This window comes from Prionailurus viverrinus, chromosome C1 (assembly GCF_022837055.1).
Source record: "Prionailurus viverrinus isolate Anna chromosome C1, UM_Priviv_1.0, whole genome shotgun sequence".
NCBI lineage: Eukaryota > Metazoa > Chordata > Mammalia > Carnivora > Felidae > Prionailurus > Prionailurus viverrinus.
Window position 1 is genome coordinate 122284684 of NC_062568.1, and position 21304 is coordinate 122305987.

General features: G+C 37.7%; 1 protein-coding gene across 1 annotated transcript in view; it reads left to right on the top strand.

Moving 5' to 3' along the window:
• Positions 1-21304, top strand: part of VAV3 (vav guanine nucleotide exchange factor 3) — a 352519-nt gene that overhangs the window by 186945 nt on the left and 144270 nt on the right. The window contains exons 13-15 of the mRNA XM_047870461.1: positions 4019-4104; positions 5598-5730; positions 6119-6228. Of these exons, the coding sequence (XP_047726417.1) occupies positions 4019-4104; positions 5598-5730; positions 6119-6228 (329 nt within the window). The remainder of the gene's footprint in view (positions 1-4018; positions 4105-5597; positions 5731-6118; positions 6229-21304) is intronic.

Below are 21304 nucleotides of genomic sequence, written 5' to 3' on the forward strand. Positions count from 1 at the left end.
TAGTTATATTTACTGGGTGACTGCTGTGTGCCAGACATTGGCTTGGGGCTGGGGCTCCCACTGTGAAAAACATGGTCTCTTGATTGAGGAGACACTTTCAAAATGCTCTGTGGAGATTCCTGCTGTGAACTGGGTGGGGCAACAGAGGATAATCAAGGGAATCCTAGTTTAGATAAGATGATTAGAGAAACTCCTTGAGTCATTTGCCTCTTTTTTTTTTATTTTTATTTTTTATTTTTTAAAATTTACATCCAAATTAGTTAGCATATAGTGCAACAATGATTTCAGGAGTAGATTCCTTAGTGCCCCTTACCCATTTAGCCCATCCGCCCTCCCACAACCCCTCCAGTAACCCTCAGTTTGTTCTCCATATTTATGAGTCTCTTCTGTTTTGTCCCCCTCCCTATTTTTATATTATTTTTGTTTCCATCGATGGATGAATGGATAAAGAAGATGTGGTATATATATACAATGGAGTATTACTCAGCAATAAAAAAGAATGAAATCTTGCCATTTGCAACTACGTGCATGAAACTGGAGGGTATTATACTAAGTGAAATTAGAGAAAGACAAAAATCATATGACTTCACTCATAAGAGGACTTTAAGATACAAAACAGTTAAACATAAGGGAAGGGAGTCATTTGCCTCTTGAACCTGAAGAATAAGAAGAAAGCCAGTGGTACAGTGATCTGGGGGAGAGGATTCCAGACAGAAGCCATAGCAAATGAAATGGCCATAGATGGGCCAGAGGAGTTGGGAATTGTGAATGAGGAGAAAAATCATGGGCTCTGAAGTGGGGGAGATGTGGGCAGGAGGTGGGGGGGGGCAGGAGAGCTATGTCCCCCAGCAATGTAGGCCAGGGCACAGAGCTGGGATTTTACAGTCATTACAGGGGGAAGCTAGTAAAGGTTTCAGTCTGATTTACATTTAAAGAAAACCCTGCTGGAAAGTTGTGAGGTGATTTCAAGAGCAAGATGGTCTTGGGGCGCCTGAGTGGTTCAATTGGTTAAGTGTCCAACTTCGGCTCAGGTCATGATGGTGGTCCGTGAGTTCGAGCCCCGTGTTGGGCTCTGTGCTGACAGCTCAGAGCCTGGAGCCTGCTTCAGATTCTGTCTCTGTCTCTCTGCCTTTTCCCTGCTCATGCTCACTCATGCACCCGCGCTCTCTTGCGCTCTCATGTGCTTGCTCTCTCTCAAATATAAAATAAAACAAAAATAATTTAAAAAAGAAAAGAGAGATGGTAGAGGCCTGGATTAAGCTGTGAGCAGCAAAAACAGAGATGGATGAATGAAGGAAAGATACTTTTCTTAGTGGAGCAATTTTAGTGATGCTTTCTCTGAAACATCTTGAGCCTTTCTTTTCACATGTATAGTCGTGTTCTCCTTTTAGGACCTCATCTGCCACCTTTCCAACCACAGAAGCCTCTCATCATCCTGTCACCAACTTGCATTTCCAAAAGGTGGACTTCAGTTCATTCTCTATCCCTAACTTGTCAGTATTTGCTGTTGCCTTCAGGATTCAGTCAACAATCCTTAGCATGATATTTAAAGCCCTCAATGATTTGGGCTGAAACTACTTTGCTGAACTCATCCAGCTAATACCTGCCCACATACTTTACTTTGCAGGTGTCCTGCTGTGTCGTAAGGTCTCTAATTTGCTGTACATTTTTATAGTTCTGCCTTTGATCATAATAATGTCAGAGCCTAGAATGTCTTCCCATTATTTCCTATCATATTCCTTTAAGGTCCAACTAAAATAATTCTTTCCATAATCTCCCATTATTACTTTCTCTTTGTAATTTCATAGCACATTGCCTGGACAGCTCTGTGTGTGTGTGTGTGTGTGTGGTGAAATATATGTGACATTTACCATTTTAAAGTGTATAGTTTTGTAACATTAAATATATTCATGTTGTTGGGCAGCCAGCCATCTCCACCGTCCATCTCCACAACTCTCTTCATCTTGTAAAACTGAAGTTCTGTACTCATTAGACACTAACTCTCCATTCTCCCCTCCTCCCAGCCCCTGGCGACCACCATTTTACTTTTTGTCTTTGTGAATTTGACTACTCTAGGTACCTCATATAAGTGGAATCATGTGATATTTGTCCTTTTGTGACTGGTGCATTTTACTTAGCATAATGTCTTCAGTGTTCAACCTTGTAGCTTGTATCAGAATTTCTTTTTAAAAGAATTTCCTTTTTAAGGCTTTAAAGTGTAACATTAGTTGTATATACCTCACATTTTGATTATCCATTCATCTCTGTGGACACTTCGGTTTCTTACCCCTTTTGGCTGTTGTGAATAGTACTGCTATGAACATGGGTGTGCGAATACACGCTCCAGTCCCTGCTTTCACTTTTTTTGGTTATATACCCAGAAGTGGAACATGCCAATCCACACCAACACTTGTTCTTTTCTTCTTTTTTCTTCTTTTGAAAATAATATCCATCCAAATGTGTATGAAGTTGTATCTTATTATGGTTTTGATTTTGTATTTCCCTAATGATTAGGGATATTGAATATCTTTTCATATACTTATTGGCCATTTGTATATCTCTCTGCAGAAAGATGTACAAAGTTCTTTGCCTATTCAAGTTATTTGCCTGTTTTTGGATAAGGGTTGCTTGTTGAGTTATAGGAGTTCTCTATATATTCTGGATATCAATTCTTATCACACATTTTGTTTGCAAATATTCTCTACCATTCTGGAGGCTGCCTTTTCACTCTGTTGATACTGTCCTTTGCACAAAATTTTTAATTTTAAATAATTTTAACTTACTGGATTTTCTTTTGTTGGTTTTGGTGGTATATCTAAGAAATCATTGCTAAATCTAATGTCATAAAAATTTTCCCCTATGTTTTTGTCTGAGAGTTTTATATTTTTAACCCTTGGATCAATTTGGTATATTGTACAAGGTAAGGGTCCAACTTCATTCTTTTGCCTATGCATATCCAGTTTCCCAGAATCATTTGTTGAAAAGGCTCTCCTATCCCCATTGAATGGTCTTGGTACTGTTGTCAAAAATCATTTGACCATATATATATGAGGGCCTATTTCCAAATGTTCTATTCCATTGGTCTAGCAGTCTGTCTTTATGCAGGTGCCACAGTGTTTTTGTTACCAGAGTTTTGTAATAAGTTTTGAAATCAGGAAGACTAAGACCCTGACCTTGTTCTTTTTCAAGACTGGTTCCCCTATTAAGGGTCCCTTGTGATTCCATATGAATTTTAGGATGGAGTTTTCTATTTCTGCAAAACACATCTTGGGAGTTTGCTAGGGAACATCTATTTTTATACTTTCTTGCAGCAAGTTAATTAATTACCTATCTGCTTCCTTTATTAGAATGTAATCTCCTTGATGTTAGTGATAATTTTCAGTCAATTCTTTTTCCCTCAGCACCTTATACAGTAGGTGTTCATAAATACTTAACGTTTTTATTGTTTGCCTCTGGGGAAATGGTTCATTGTTTTTAATCATTAAGTCATACTTTTCATTCTTGAGATCTTAGCTAAAGGAAGCCATCCTTGACTCCCTTGACCATATTAAGCCCCTGGCAATGCATTTTGCCTGTACTCTTTCTTCATGGCAACTGCACATCTATAATTATATACTTGTGTGAATATTTTTTCCCCCACTGGGCACGGGCAACATTTTGCCCTATATCTTCTACAGTGTCTGGCACACAGTGGGTGCTTAATAAGTATTAGTTGGTATATCTTTGTTGTGCGTTGGATTCTTCCAGTTAATTCTTGCTTTTGGTAGCTAACTTTCCTCTTAAGACTATAAATAAAATTAATTAATGTTTTCAGTGTACCTTCTAGGATGTCCAAGGGCAGACTGTTTTGAAAGCATATCATATAGACCTGAACTTTTTGCAGTAAGCATGCTAAAAATGCAAAATGATAAAACTTATAGTGTAATAAGGTAGCTGTCCCTAGCAAATATTTCTTTATGTTTTTATATGTTTACAAAAAAGAAAAAAAAACCTGAGACATGTAAATTTTATGTTTTAGAACCAACCAGTTTTGCTTTTTGGACGACCTCAGGGAGATGGTGAAATTCGCATAACCACTCTAGACAAGCATACAAAGCAAGAAAGGTGAGAAAAGAGGAGCAATAGTTATTTTCAAAATAAGTGGTTAGTATCAGAAGATTGATAAAACAGTTCTTTCAGGACAAGGGAGGGAAAAAGGAGAAGAAAAACAAGGGGACAGACCAACCTATGGTTTTCTACAATTTTCTCATAGATATGTTTCTCGGTTCTGGTATCTGTTGATTTATCTAAGTTATTAAGAGGGATATGACAAATAGAGAATGTCAGCTGGGGCTCAAGGGACACAGTTAAGATGAGAGTAGAGATAAAGCAATTGATAACTACTGTAAAAATACAATTGCTTGACTTCTCTTTTTGGTATACACTTAAAAATATAAAATGTCCTAAGAAGGAAGTCTAAGTGAGGACCAATTAATATATGTGAATATTCTTGAGGGAAATTCAGGTTACTGAGCTTGGCCTGGTATTCCAAATTATATACGTATGATTATTAAACTGATTGATTTGGTTGAAAAGGCCATTTTCTGGAATCTTTGCAATGAGAAAGTCAGCCAGCAGGGGGCAGTGTCAGCTCTTGCTTCCAACTTGATACCTAGGCTCTACAGGTAGTTCCCAGGAGACAGATACTTTTTAGCCTCTCCAGGAAAATTAGTCTTTGCAGATGATGCAAGTATTAGAGCTACATGAATGTATCATTGTCATTATTATTTTTAAGATCTATGCATATTAATTACTGAGAGTTTTTGAAAAGATGCAAGTACTGGTATTGGAAATAGGAATTACAAAGTTTGTTGTTCTCCCCCAATTACATTATCTTTGAAAAGAAAGAGAAATATCAACACATAAATTTAATCATAATTTTTTTAGTTTTCATTTTGCTCATACACTGCTCAATTTGTGGTTTAGGTGGTCCATAAAATCATGAGGAGCAACCTAGAGGGTAAAAGAGCAGATTCCACAATTAGACCTGGGTATGAATCTTGCTCTGCACCTCACAAGCAGTGTGACCCTGAGCAAATCAATTAACTTCGCTAAGCCTCAGTTTCCTCCCTCATACAATGAGGATGAAAATAATACTTCAGTAGATGGTCCTGGGGATTTATTTTAAGTGAGTCATCTTTGTCAAAGGGATGGACACTTGTCAGTACTTTTCTGGCTGATTCCTAGGAACATCATAAGTTAACTGCTATTGCTGTCATCAGTATTCTGTAAATGTTAAGCTTTTAAATGAAAAAAAAAATTGCTCATGGACAATGCTTTGTGGCTAATCTCAGTTGTTCTTTACAGCAGCTCTGTAGCGTGCCTTTTCTTACTATAATTTTGTATATGTTTTAAATGGGGAAACTGAGGTAGACTAAGGCCCTACATTCAGTAAAGGGTAGTGCCGGGGCAGACACAGTTCATTCTTTTCAATGTGCAACACTGCCTTTGTCATTAACTCAAAGGAAAAATTTGGGGTTGGTTTAATTACATTTTATCAGGGAAAAATTAACATACGTGCTTCCAAACTATTTGAAATCTCTCCCTCTCTCTCTCAGGCATATCTTCCTGTTTGATTTGGCAGTGATTGTATGTAAAAGGAAAGGCGATAACTATGAAATGAAGGAAATAATAGATCTTCAGCAGTACAAAATAGCCAACAATCCTACAACTGATAAAGAAAATAAAAAGGTGAAGTTTTGAAAATTAATTTCTGTAATTTACTCATAACTTTGAATATTCCAGGAAAGCATGCTAATACATTACTATGAGAGGGCATATCAATGCAGGTGTTTTTTTCTTTCTAGAGATTTATTAGGAGTAAGCCTCTGTGAAAAATAATTAGACAGTCCCACAACTGATAATGATCATCTCTAATGCCTTGATGGTCAAGTAAAATGTGTTGGTTGTAGAAACTGATGGATGTAAAGTTAACTACAAAAATGTGGTTCTTTATAATTTGTATGCTGATATGTTATGAGAAGTTTGTGGATGATTATGGTGGTGTTTTAGTGAATTTGGAAGCATGATGTTATTACTGAATGATACATATTAACCTGCAGAATATTAATTTTAACAGTGGTCTTACGGCTTCTACCTCATCCATACCCAAGGACAAAATGGGTTAGAATTTTATTGCAAAACAAAAGATGTAAAGAAAAAATGGCTGGAACAGTTTGAAATGGCTTTGTGAGTATTTCTACTTTTAAAAGTGCTTTTTCTACTACTTAAATCTCTTACGAATAATGAACTGTCAGTAAATGTACTCTAATGCTTGTAGTGAGTGTATGGAGACTGTGGAAACACTGAGCATGAGTGCTACTCAGCTGTCTGCTTGATAACTTGGGTCTCCTAGGAAAGAGGTTTTGGTGAATTTCTTCAAGAAAAAGAGAGAGGGAGCTCTAACCTTCTATTTGACTTCCTTCTCATGAGCATATTTTAATTTTTTAGGTTTCAGCAGTCCATGAAAATATTAACTATTCTAATGATAAGCTTTTGATTACCATCTTTTATATAGATCTTTATTTAAATAGAGATATCTCACAAACATGCATATATCTTATTTTTAATAGAAAGATTCATTTCTTCCTCTCACTTGTGTTTGACTCATTTATTGTTTGAGTCCTAGATAAATTGCTTGATGTATTCAATGAATGTTTTAAGGGCTTGATTTCTTTCAGTGTTATTTTCTTTTATTAAAATGGAAGCTGAAGAAAGAGGTGGGAAATAAGTCCGACCTGTTTCAAAAGGAAGAGCATGAAGAGATGTTATTACACAAGAACATGCCATCATAGGGGTTTCTTTTTGTTTTGATGTTCATGGATTAAAAGGTACATAGTGACCCTTGTTATGGAAACATATAGGTCACCCTGAAATTGAAACTGTTAACAAAATGTGAAATTCTGGAGGAAAAAAAAAACCCTTTAGTGATTTGCTTCATTTGTATTCTAGCACTGCTTACCATTTGTGGACAAATTCTATCAGGCTTTTTGTTCTTTTGTTTTGTTTTAAGAAATGCTCATGTTAAGGGAAAATGGAGGTAAGATTAGAGTGTCTTATTGTAGTTCTGAAGTGAGAAAAACAGATTTTTTTAAAGATTATTTTATCTAACATTTTGAGAGTAATGGTTGTGCTGCTAAATTATTTCTAAGCTCGTAGACAATTCTGGATTTAGCATTAATCACCCCCATGAACTGGCTACATAGTCTTAACTAAATTGATTAATTTCTCAGAGCCTCGGTTTCCTCCTCTGTAAAATAAAGATAATAACATTTTGAATTCCAGATATGTGTCTGGCAGAGTGTTAGCCAAATAGTACCCCAGTAGTCCTATGACACTGAACAATAAGTGATATCTATTGTTGTCACTATTATTAATATTGTTTTATATTTAAGACCCTACTACACCCATGAGGACTTGTAAAATCAGAAGGCATTGTCCCAGTATATCATTATCATCCTTATAATGTATTATTAATTACAATAATGAAACAAGAAAAGTCAGTAGTTATGTGCGTCGATGCCATGACTATACTACAGGGACCCCTTTGGTTGTGGCATAAATGATGAAGTTAGTGGCCTCTTCCCAGTCTCTGATGTGCAGTGGTCTACATCATAAACCTAGTGTGTTGTTTTAGTGAGGTTTCAAGTGGTAGATTGTCTACCTGGGGTTGGTGACAATGGGCAAAAGTAGAGCTGATCTCAAGCCTTTGCTTTTGTGGGAATGATGCTAGGGTTACTATTTTCTTATGGGTTCTCTTTGGCTGTATAATCTTTAGAGGAGTAAAGAAATTTCTGCAGAGGAGGGAAGTTAAATTTCTTGTCCAGAGCAGACAGTCTCCTTGGACTATATATGACAGGCATATCAGTTAACATTTTGTTCCGTTTCCATTAATCAGCTTCACACTGGTAAAAGAGGTTCAGAAAGAAAGATGTTTTTATCTCTTTTGTGTAAAAAATCTGGGTAGGTAGTGAGAAGGGGGTCTGGTGACTCCCTGGGGTATCATCAGGGACCTGGCCCAGGTCTTCCTGCTCTCCATTATCAGCATTTGGCTTCTATGCTCAAGGTTGGTCACTTTGTTGTCCAAGGTAGCTGCTGGTGCTAGACAGTCTAGGCAAGAGAAGGTAACCTCTCACTTTTAAGGATCCTTTGCAGATATGCCACAAACTTCTTTTGCTAACAGTGACCAGAACTTAGTAATGTGGCCACATCTGTCAAAGGAGCCTAGGAAATAGAATCTGTATTCCAGGGAAACCTGGGTGGCTCAGTCATTTAAGCATCCAACTCTTCAGTTCAGCTCAGGTCATGATCTCGCAGTTTGTGAGTTTGAGCCCTGCACCAGGCTCTTCACTGACAGTGCGGAGCCTACTTGAGATTTTCTCACTTTCTCTATCTGTCTGCCCCTCGCCTGCATGTATGCTCTCTCTCTATCCAAATAAATAAACTTAAAAAATTTTATATTTTTATTTATTTTTGATAGAGACAGAGCACAAGTGGGGGAGGGGAGAGAGCGAAGGAGACACAGAATCCGAAGTAGGCTCCAGGCTCTGAGCTGTCAGCACAGAGCCCGACACAGGGCTCGAACTCACAAACTGCGAGATCACGACCTGAGCTAAAGTCGGACGCTCAACAGACTGAGCCACCTAGGCGCCCCCAAATAAATAAACTTTCAAAAAAAGAATCTTTATTCCAGGCGAGACTGTCCCTGGCTAGGGATTCCAGGTTCTCATATGGAAGACGGGAGAAATTTGTAGTTGTAGATAAATACCAATCACTGCTTTATAGGTATATACTTATAGGAGTAGGTATGGATGGATTTAAATAGCTCCACCACAATAAATATGGCTGTATCACACACAGGGAAACTGGGATTATTTTTTTATGTTTATTTATTTTGAGAGAGAGTGCACAGGTGCATGTGGGTGTGAGTGGGGCAGGGGCAGAGAGAGAGAGAGAGAGTGAGAGAGAGAGAGAGAGAGAGAGAGAGAATCCTAAGCAGGCTCTGCACTGTCAATGCACAGCCCAAGGAGGAGCTCCATCTCACAGATCGTGAGATCATGACCTGAGCCAAAACCAAGAGTCAGATGCTCAACCCACTGAGCCACCAAAGTGCCCCCTGGGAGTCTTAATCTTTGCTCATTTTCCAGGCACTTCTACAGTATAATTAAACATCCAAGTGGCTGTTTATATTTCAGAATTCCATTGACTGCCCATGCAGATGGTGAGAGGGTGGAAGTACCTTTTTTGAGAATTGCTCAAAGTCGAAGTTGAGGGCTTCTATAAGGAGTGATTGTGCCAATTACAGCAAAGTAAAATTAGTCAGGATTTTACTAAAGCATCAGAATATTTCATTATTTCCTCCTCGCCTTATGCAGGAAAGCCCTGCTTCCAGCTTTGTAAGACAGCTCCTGCTTGTCTTGTGCTCAGGACAATAGAATAATCTAGGTAAGTCCTGAAGCTTAAGATGCTACCTGTGGTTCAAATTTTGCTATTTTACCCATTATCTAAAGTTCTAGTCCCTTAATCTATAAGCTATGGAGAACAAAGGAAACTAAGAAATCTGGCAGCATTCATGACAGCCCATGAAAAACACTAAGCCTTGGATACCTCCACAAGCCATCTTCTGCGAGTCTCTTCAGCATTAACATGGGACACATAGGTCCTCCTAGAGCATTCTGGAGTGCTGCTTTAAGGAGCTCAGAGAAGGAAAGGGAGGCATTGGTAGGAGGGTGGTGGGAAATCAAGGATGTGATATTTTAAGACTGATGAAATGCTTGCCAGTTCTATTTACAGAAGATGGCAATTCTGCTGTTTATAGGATAATTGGATCATTTTTATTTTAAAAAATTGCAAATCACCTTTAAGATGTTTAAAATACTGTTTTTAATTTAGAACATTATAAAAGACCGTAGAAAAGTTTGAATACCAATAAACAGTAAGTATCCAGTAAACGCAAATCATCTCCCAAGAGGCGACCTGAATCTCAGCCTGTGTCTTTCCCAAGCACATCCCTGTCCCTGCTCAGTAGCTGTGTTCTCTGACCTTCTTTGGCCATAACCACTTCCAGCAGTGAACCACATCAGAACTTGGCAAACCTCTGTAAGAAAGACTGAACAAAGAGAAAAGCAGCAGTGATCCACTTGGATGGGACAGGGAGAAGAATGTTTTTTTCTTTTCTTCCTGTGAGGAGAAGTGGTAGCAGGACTGACCTCTCTTGAGGTTGTTGGAGCAGTTACTGAACCAGACGATGTTGGAAGCCATATTTCTGGGGGACTATGCTCTGAAAAACATATTTAAATCTTTAGGAGGCTGATACGTATACATTGCTTATTCTTACTTATTTCTAAAAGGGCTTTCCTCATTGTCTCTGACAATTCCATTTTAGTTTTCTTGGAAATAAGATGGCAAATACTTTTATTAGCTTAAGCTAGTTTTCATAATTATACAGGAAAATACGGATGTGTCTATAGCAGTTTTCAAAATACTGTCAGGAAGCTTATGGATATGTTTTCTCTGAATCCCTTATACCCAATGTGTTTCTAAGAATTTCTCCTATTAGATTTAAATTGATAAACGTTGTCATACCCACTTTATAGTTCAGGAAACTAGCAATCATAGGAGTATTTGACCAAATTTGTACAACTTCAATGTTAAATCATTTATAATAGAGTTCAGGATCTCAGTTCATAGCATGTCTTTATCCATGAAGGTGCTAAAAATAAGCAACTGGACTCAAATCCTTTTATCTAAAACTAGGTTTCCTTTTTTCTATTCCCTCTCCCTCAACCCCCCCGCTGATCTAGAAGATCAGGCAGTTTCCTTAAATGTTCCAGAAATAAGTCAAAGTTGGGCAAAATATGAAATAAATAAATTGAATAATAGAATACAAAGGCTTTTTAAAGAAAGAGAGGAAAAAAAATAGGTGGAAAAAAACATTGCAAATGGTAGAAAGTGGTAGATTCTTAAACAGCCTCTGAGTGTTCACTGAAGGGAACTGAAAGGTTCTGTTGCTTGGAATTTCTTTGGACTGACCCAATTCTTGAAATTCTAACAATTCATATTTAATCCTTTGAGTAAAGAAAGTTCTCTAAAAGATACATATACCATCATTCCCACTAATATTTCTTCACTGTGTCCCATATGTACAATGCTACATGGTTTTCACAAGAGGAAGAATAACAGAGAGGTATTAACATGTGCTCAAAGATTAGCCCAGGATATTTATCTCTTAAATGCTCAGACTCTGGTTGTGGGGAGAAGAGTAGGAGAAAGGGATAAGGAAATTACAGAGCCAGGAAGAGGCTCTGGGGCCAGGCTGCCTTGTCATGTTAGTCATCTGGAAGGGCAGCCCCCTGAGCTTTGTTTCCTAGGATGGACCCCTGAAAAAGAGTGCTCTCCAACTAGGGTGGGTCAGGGGCCAAGAATCAAGCCACTAAACTGCACAAAATGCATTTGATCTGAGCTACAGTGTTTCTTTCTAATTTATTCTCCCATTTACTTCCAGAAGGAATTTGAGGTCACTCACCATAAAAAGTACACATGCCACAGAATTAAAAGGAAAAATTTAAATAATCAGAGGTCAAACAGAACAATGTTTCAAAACATTTTCCTCAAAGTTAGGATCTACTAGACAAGAATATTTTCTTGAAATTTTCCTTCTGTAGTTTGTATTATTAAAAGCAATGAGTATGTTTTTTACATTTTAAATATGAAATCATATCTTATCAAACATAACTTCAAAAACATAAAATTTGTTTTAATCTAAAGATGTTGCTCAGATATTTTGAATACCAGAGAGAGAATTACTGGAGGAAATTACATTCATTCTACAAGTACTTAGCACTTGCCTTGTTGACAGGTATTATTGGAAGCCCTGGGCATATAACAATGAGGGAGCTATTGCAATTGAATTTAAATAGTGTAATTTATAAATGTGACAATTTTTAGTAAATATATAAGGAATTGAATGTAAAGACTGAACTCTTGATGTTTCTAGCTAAATAATACCTTTCTTCTAATCCCATTTACTCAAGTGTAACTAGAGGAAGCCTAGGAATTGCCCTTCTCCCTCCATATGTGTTCGACATCTCACCAACCTCTACAGATTGAATCTGACCATTTGTAATCTTCATGTTCACCTCCCTGGTCTAAGCCTTTCATATCTCTAATTAGCTTCTGCATTCCTTGCTCTCTCCTTACTAGTCTACTCTTCAGGGTGGTCCAGTTGTGTCTTGCCCTACTTAAAACCCTTCATTGGCTATGTATAGCACTTGTTATAATCTCAACATTCTTGCCAGGATCTGAAGGACCTCCATGATTTTATCCTGCCTGTCTTCCAGCCATATCTCTTATCAGTTTCACTTGTGTTCCTTTTGCTGTAGTTAGATTGGGTGGATTTCAGTTCCTGGAGAATGCACAGGCCTCAGGCAACCACCCTTGAGGCTTTCCTACCTAGGATGGTCTTTCCTCTTGGTCTTTGGTTAGCTGGTTTTTTATTCTACAGATCTTAGCTTTAAATGTGACTTTGTGAAAGAGGTCTCTTCTGACCACAATGCTAAATTAGTAACCTTACCTTTCCAGTATTCTCTCACAATTGTAATTATATGGCCCTACAGAAATTATCCAAGGGTAGTATTTATAGCTTTCACTCTGCTCCTCCGCACCCTGTTTGTTGAAGGGAATCTGCTATTTGCCTGCCCAATTTTGCCTGTCCTTTCTCTTCCTAAAGAATAGGGATTTCTTTCCTGCTTACTAAGAGAGAAGGTAAATTGAACTGCTTGGCTAATGCTGGGAGAAAGGAAAAAAGAAAGCTTCATGGTTCCAGAAATGGAAAGAAAATTTGGGGTTTTGGTGTGAATGAGGCTCTAGAATAGCTATGGAGTTTGAGGAATTGGGGAAGGGAAAAGCACCTTTTGAAATATATACCTGTGGATTCAAATTGTATTCCCTTTTATAAAGTTCTTTGAAATGTTAAGTAAAGAATGCAATTGCATTTTGGTTATTTTGGTTTCTGTATGTGTACCTTTAAGGCACCAAGTCCTGGGCCCTTGGATTGATGAGATCACCTTTAGACCTAGCTGCCCATTTCCTGGCTATTTACCCCTGGGTAAAAACACCAAGAAGGCAGGCGTCTTGTCAGTGTTGTTCACATGCATGAGGGGTCCTATCACATCTTGTAGCACATAGTGGATAATCATATTTTTACTATAAACTTGAAATTTCACTCAAGTTTTCTGATAAGGGTAATTAAAAAAACCCCACAAAGACTTGATGAGTTAAGGAATTCATATTGTCTGACAAAATATCACAACAGCCCTTGAGGGAAAGAAACTTTCTGGTATGATAAGAAGGCTTTATAATGTGGATTCTTAGGAGATACTGAAAAACGTATGTTTTCCACCAGCAGCATTAGATTTTTTGAAGTACTAGAAGTTGATGTCACATATAATAATTTTTTCTTAAATTAGTATTAAAAAATGAGATTGCAATTTCCTGAAGGCAGTTTTGTAGCCACCTAACCTGATGCTTCCAGGTTATGTTTCTTTTTGTCCTTCCATATATCTTTCTTTTCGGCAGACTGACTCAATTTTTGGATAAAACTTAACCAACTGAGATGGGTAATTTTCACACTACCTAGACTCTTTCACATAATGCTGACCTAATCTATACTTAACGCTGAAAAGTACAGAACAGTATGTAATGTTCTATGCCACCTATGCCACCTGGGCCTCCTTGCCTCTGGGAGATGGGGGGCAGAACATGGCCCAAACTCCAGTTCTAGGGTCTGAGGTGCTCAAAGCCCACCTACTTCCTCACATTTCTCTCTGTACAAACTTCTGACCCAGAAGAAACACAGTCATGGCCTAGATTTTGTGATACTCACGGGTGTCATGAAGAAGGCTTATTTCATGCACCTCTTCCCTCTGCCATTTTACTGGTCTTGTTGACATCTTCAGTATGACCTTCCTCACCATATACTGCTCCCTGTAGTGGACTGGTATCCTGAGCTCACTGCTTCTGCAATGAGGCCTGACTAGTCATGCCAGAGAGAGTGCACCTCCCCTAGCCATACTGGGATTTCGAGGAATAAAGCCGTGTTATATCACATCAATTCAAGATTAAGAAATCTGCTGAGCGTCTCAAGCGATGGTGGCCTTTGCTATTGGTTGGTTGAGTGACCCATATTTATAATATAATAGTAAATTTGCGACAGCAAATTTGACATTCTGTTGTGCATATTTAAAAGACTGACTTTGTTGATGCTTTTGCCTAGAGGGAGATTCTTCCATCTACGTGAAGCTAGGTCAGAGACTTCTACAGCAAGCCCAAGTTACTGCTGCTACTCCTGCTGCTATTACTGGTACCACGAGTATGGTAGTACTGTTACTTCTTCCTCCTTTTCTTTTCTCCTCTCGCTCCTTTTCTCCATTTTCTTCATCAGGAGGTCTGTTTTTTTCGTAAGGGGCCAGAAAGTAAATACGGTAGACTTTGTGGACCATATGGTCTCTGTCACAATTACTCAATTCTATCATTGCAGTAGTAGCACAGCCATGGGTGATACATAAATGAACATGTGTGGTGTGTTCCAATAAAACAGGTGGTGGGCCATATTTGGCTCATGAGCTGCAGTTAGTGACCCCTGTGTTACAGCCCAAAGATGATGATTGGGCCTAGGGAATGTAGTGAGTCTGTGTTACCACTAAATGATCTCAGCTGTAATGGAACCACCCTGTGGCCTTTGGTAGTAGTGTTATTTTATTTTATTTTATTTTATTTTATTTTATTTTTAAAATTTTTAGTAGCACTAATTCCTGTTTAGGCCATCATGATGATTTAGCTACAAAATGTTCTCTATGCCACCAAAACCGAATTATCTGTATTTGACATTATTTTGTTCTGTCCAAATGAATATCAAAAATATATGCTCAAAAAGCAGACTGCACCTATTTGGGTATCTGGTTTCATTAGGTTTTATTATAATGTTTATTGGAAAGGACTATGAGAACCAAAGAACCCAGGCCAGTAGTCAACCAACATCAGCAGAGATAATTTTATAGTAAGTGATGGGTCTTTGTTCTCTTGGAGCATTTTCTTTCCAGCAGTATTGACATTTGTGCTTGTTATTTATTCTGAAATTTCCTCCTTGGAGAGCAGACCAAGAAAACCAGAAGGGGCAAAGGAAGACTAGGGTGGTGTCAAGAGTTGGCCCAAGGGTGAGCCTTCTTGGATGAGCCAAGTATGGGAGTGACATTTTGGCTTTGTTGGCACTTCTTTGGCATTTTCTGGGTGTCCAAAGCCCGTGTCAGGGTCTACTTGAAACTGGTAGCCTTACAGACATACTACAAAAATAGCAGTCTGCAGAGCATCTCTGTGTTACCTATCCACATACATTTTTGGTTTTTTGGAGAAATTATTTTCTCTAAAAACAGCCTTTTCTTCTTAAAAGGCTTTCATTGTAAGTCTTTAATATGAATAATTTTTTTATGTATATGAGATCCATGCTGACTTGATCCATCACCCCTGGGCTGTACTGAGTCTTATGGTACTGACCTATTCACATTAATCTCCCAAGTTGAAGCCAGCTCAACTCTCCCTGAATCTGTTGTATTATCTATAACCTTTCAAAATTGGCAGTTAAGTCAGTGTAGGGAACTAAACCGCAGTTTCCTGGCAGCAATAAAAGGAAGTAGGACACGGGACAGTGCTCAGAAAAACCACAGCTGTCATTAAATGGAATCTTTCAGTAGCCTGTTTGATCCAGAAACATGTAAAAGCATTTCACGCATGACAAAGCATTAGTAAATATTAAACAATATTCTTGTTCTGTTATTGCTTAGTGGGGATCAACCTCTCTCCTCCTCCCCTGGTTATATTTAATACTTGCTTGACATTTTTCTGGCATCCCTCACCATGCTTATAAAGAAGGAGAAATCATAGGCATGAAGAAGGGATAGATATCAAAATTTCCACCAACCAATAAGCATTACTCTGTTAAAACTAAATGCCAGTAACATTGTAAAGGCTGAATTAATGTTGGTTTCCCTGAACTTCTGTTGCAGACCCTTTGATCTATTGTGTTTTTCTTTTGTCCTTCTCCTTATATGAATAATAGTGCAACCAGGAGTGTTGAACCTGGCAGTGGTCGTTACTATGCTGACTCCAGTTTGTCTGGGTAATGTAGAGAATAACGCAAACAAATAAGTTTATTTTGGAACTGTTTATTGTATCGAGTCAAGTATATACATGGTTTCCTCTAAGAAAATGACATAATTAGTGAATTCTATAATAGTGAGCAAGCTTTAATTTATAAATTTAAACCTAATAGTTAATGTCATATGTACTACTTTTAGGGTATTTTTTTTTGATAAATTATTAAATCATAGGAATTATTACTTTGGGCTCTACAGTACAAAATAAACAGTGATAGAAGGTTGGCTATCCTTACAATGGAAGCAATAGAAGAAACTTTGTTTTTCCTCTTCACAAGACAGTAAGCAATAGCAGTGTAGTTGGAGAAATAAGAAAGTCCTACTTGAGGGGCATCTATGTGGCTCAGTTGGTTAAGCGCCTGACTCCTGATTTCAGTTCAGGTCATGATCTCAGGGTTCCTGAGATCCAGCCGTGCGTCAGGCTCCCTGATGACAGTGTGGAGCCTGCTTGGGATTCTTCTTCTCCCTCTCTCTCTGTCCCTCCCCCCGCCCCCCACAATAAATAAACTTTAAAAAATAAAAATAAATAAAAATTGAGCTCCTCTAGCCTATCTCCCTTGGCTTATTGCCACACCTTATTTGATGTGAGGATAATGGAATTGGAAATTTCAGCAGAGAAAAATCCAGTGCAGGTGATGCAACCAGGAAAATTTTGAGAGTTACTGACTTTCTGGGAATCTAAGAAAGGCATTGGCAACTGGAGTTTTTGCTCTTAATTTAGAAAAAGTCATTACAGGTTGAGTGTATGTATTTTACTTTAAATAATTAGGAAAAAAATGCCATATATCACTGATATGTAATTTAGAAAAATTAATTTGTTCTAGGTGATTTTTCTCTCGTATACTCTGAATACCTGCTCATAATTATCAAGATCCTCAGAAACCATACTGTTTGATGGACACTTTGAGAAGAGTTTGGTGTTCCTCTATTCCAACCATTTAGTGTTCAACCCTTTCCTACAATTTCTTTCCAAGTGTAGTCTGTGCTTACATGCCTCTTGTGATGAGCTCACCACTTCTGGACTCATTTGCTCGTTGCTTACCTTTGACTGTAGAAATCACTTCCTTACAACGAGTTGAAACCTGTTTGAGAATAATTTCGTAATGTCACTTGTTGGGCCCAAATGGAACATGTGTCTTTCCTCTATGTGGTGACCCTTCAGGCATTTGAAGGTAGCTGTTCCTCCAGCTTCAAGGTTTAAACATTCTTTACCTTAAATGAAAAGAAACTTAATTTCGAAAGATGCTTTCATTAACTAGTTTAGGTGAATGCTAACCTGGATTAATATAAAGGTATAAAGTTATGCGTAAGTTAATGCTGAATTTCAGTCCAATATTATGGGCAGGGTGCAATGCCAACTGCTAACATCCCCACAGAAGAACTAAATGAGACAGTTTTATCTCCAAGTTATTGAGAAATCAATTTGGGGACTTCTGATTGAATTATGCATAGTATGTTTTTCTGATTCTAATAATTATAAGGAAGATTTCAGATTTTAATTCCTTCATGTCAGAGTATTTAGAGTCTGGTAGCATATAGGGATAATTCCTTACTCTTACACCGCTTTATAGTTTCCATAATACTTTGATGATTAAGGAATGCTGTGAGATAGCCAGAAGGTATTATCTTTAAAAAATAAAGAAAAATAGAGATTAAATGTTTTGTGTGTGCTTTTTAGTTAACAAGTGGCAGAGACTGATCTTGAATCTCAATTCAGAGCTTTTTCCCTCACCCCATGCTGTCTCATTTATAACAAGAATGCTTACTGTTGTTCTCCAGAGACGAAAGTTTCCTTCAGTTTGTTTTAAAAGCAAGAGGTATGTTTGTGTAGTATATTCACATACTGGATGAAAAGTATGATTTAGAACTTAAATGCTTTCCCCTTATTCTGTAGTGATGCTATTGGATAAGAATTGGTTATTTTTACAGAATCAAATAATAACATCGTGTATATTATTAACAATGTATAAGGATGATTTGGGCTTCAAAGAATTTCCTTAATGTAAATTAAGTCTTAATTTACAAGTTAACTTATAGCAACATTTTTGGTCACCTTTTAGAATCATGCTTAATACAGTCTATGCAAAGTTTTTGTTTGATTTAATTTGATGTTTCCTTTTTCCAGTTGTCTAGATGATGTGATTTTAGTCTCAGAGTTTAAATTCTTTTTTATTTTTAGTTTTTTATGTTTATGTATGTATTCTGGGGGGGGGGCGCAGAGGGAGAGGGAGAGAAAGAGAACCTTAAGCAGGCCCCACACTGTCAGCACAGAGCCAGATGTGGGACTCAAACTCACGAACCCGTGAAGTTCTGACCTAAGCTGAAATCAAGAGTCAGACACTTAACCAACTAAGCCACCCAGGCAACCCTAAATTCTCTTTTAGAGGTAAGGGGATTGGGGAGAAAAAGCCTGTGGTCTGAAACTAAGTCCTGGTTAGTTATCAGGGTGGATTAAGATGAGTTTTAAATATATGTGTTTGTACTGAGGTAACATTGGATGTGCATTACATAAGTCACTGGAGATAGGAGCACAGTGTGAGAACAGTCATTTTTCTCCTTTAGGATGAATGTTAGGATGAACATTTTTCTCCTTTAGGATGAACATTGAATCATCTTCCTGGGGAGAGCCCAATTTGAAGCACTGAGCAGAAGCATCTGACGTCTCTGTTACTTATTAGAATAGCACACTTTCTTCTGAACACCTTTGTCTAAGAAAACACTGAGTTTGGGAGCTCAGATTATCTGCCTCACAAGTGATTAGAATATTCCACTGGGCCGTGGTTTTAGTCCTATCCACATCTTTATATTTGCAATATCAGTCTGCACCAAGTAGCCAGGCCTTTGAGGAAAGGGGGAAAAATGTCAAAAGTCACAAGTGCCCTAAATTAATGGGCTTTATAAATTGAAAAATTCATAAAAATAATACTGTCTTATTTTATATTCTTCCCCTCTTGCATCAATCCTATGAGAGAATTAATATTCTGTGATACTAACATTGTATTCCAAGTACAGTGCTATGCTTTTTGATATTTGTCTCATTAAATCTTCATAGAAGTTATGATGGTGACAATTATCTCTCCTTTTTTTTTTTTTCTTTTAAATAAGAAAACTAAGGACCAGAGATATAAGTACCCACCTGGGCCACCCAGCTCATAATAGAGCTTCCACCGTGGTTCAAGATATGCTTTTCCCGTTCTTTTCTCTAAAGAGTTTCTTGCCCAAGTGGCTAGTAAAGAACAAAAACAATGTTTTATTAAAGTCTGTTTTCCTATCCCCCAACCTGAAGCTGCAAACTTCTTGTACTTTGTTTCTTCTCCCCTGGATAGTGAGATCACCCAGAAAAAAATTCTGTCTATCTATTATCATACTCCAAATTTGCTTTTTTGTAGTCTCTAATGACTCACTGGTCAGAATCAACTCAGGGATCTGTTCTCTGATAGTGCATTAATAATATATATGCATTAAAGCTCCCTCTCGGAGAATATTTGAGCTTTGACATATTGAACACTGGTATTTTAAATTAATGCTGTTGCTATTGGTGCATTTTAAAAACCAGATAGCTTGGAAATAGTGCTTTATATATTACAAAATAGATCTGAGGCCGTAGGTAGTTTACTAAGCCAAAACTAATCCTGGCCTATTTAATTGTAGTAGGGGTTTGCATTGTATTTTCCAGTTATCATGACCTAAACATCTTTCAGATTGAGAAAAAAACTAAATGGTTTTACAGGGCTTTGATCTACTAAGAAGGAACACTACAAAGCAATTTTCTAAATACCATGCAGACTTGGAATAATGGATTAGGAACTCTTCTGAATCCTTCCAGATAGGAAGTCTCAAGATTAAAATGATGCTTGGTGACAATGATGACTCTGTACGTCGAGCTCTAAGCTTACATTATTGTTTCTGGTCTTGAAAATACTTTTTCATCTGTTTATTTAGCTGAGCTGTCTTTTTCCTCGTGGCATTAAACTTGTGCAAGCTGGTAAGTAGTCTATGCTAAGCCTTTTCCTCAGGACAGCTTATTTGGGCACATTTTGTATTATACACATACACACATTCTACACATACATGTTTACATATGATACATGCCCATATACGTGAAGCTCTTGCCATGAAGGTTTTACTTTAGGGCAGTGTAATAAAGAGCCTTAACTTTGGAACCACAAAGATCAAGAGCACCCACCCCTCTCTTGCCTGAGCCATTTGACAGATAGATCAATTAACAGATGGTGGGTTGTTCCCCCCCCCCCCTTAAATGTCTGTGTGCTGGATGACCTCCAATTTCATATCCAATTGGATCTAGGGTGACTTTGTCGACAGAGGAACTTGTTCAAAGCCACAGGAGTGGCAAGTGGTAGGATTGATACTAGACCCCACATCCTTTTCAATTCCTGGCGATTCCTCTTCTTTCAAGGACAATCTTTTTATCAGGTCCCTTTTCCATAAAATGAGGGAGTTTACCTCTTTTCCCATTATCTCTGTCAGGAAAAGCTGCTACTTCCCTGTCTGGGGACTAGTGGACTTGGGGTAGAGGAGGAGAAGGAAAAGTCAGCCAGCCTCCAGTGATCTTAACAATAACAGCCATTATTCCACCATCTATCTGACATTAATATATTGCTCACTATTGACATTGCAGATATATTTTCAGCAGGGCACTCCTGAATACTTGATACTGGCTTGAAACCTTATAATTGTAGGATAGAATGAAATCCAATGCGAATTAGAAATTTAATTAAACTTCTTGCTTGTTTAATTGTTTAATGTGTTGCCCAGTCTAACTTGCAATTCCATATTCAATTATAATGAAACTCCCCTTAGACTGAGTTTATTTGGGGGTTTAAAAATGACTCTAAAAGGTATTGATGCTTTAAGAGAATCCTTGGTTTTATAAAATTTCAACATAAGAGATTGAGTGTTTTAGTATTAGGTTTGTATTGACTCTTGATATTGACACAAGTCTAAATGTGCAAAGCCCACAAAAGCTAAATCCCATGGGCTTATGTTTAATTTAAAATATGGCTAGCTGGCCATTTTGAATGTACTAGATAGGTTGA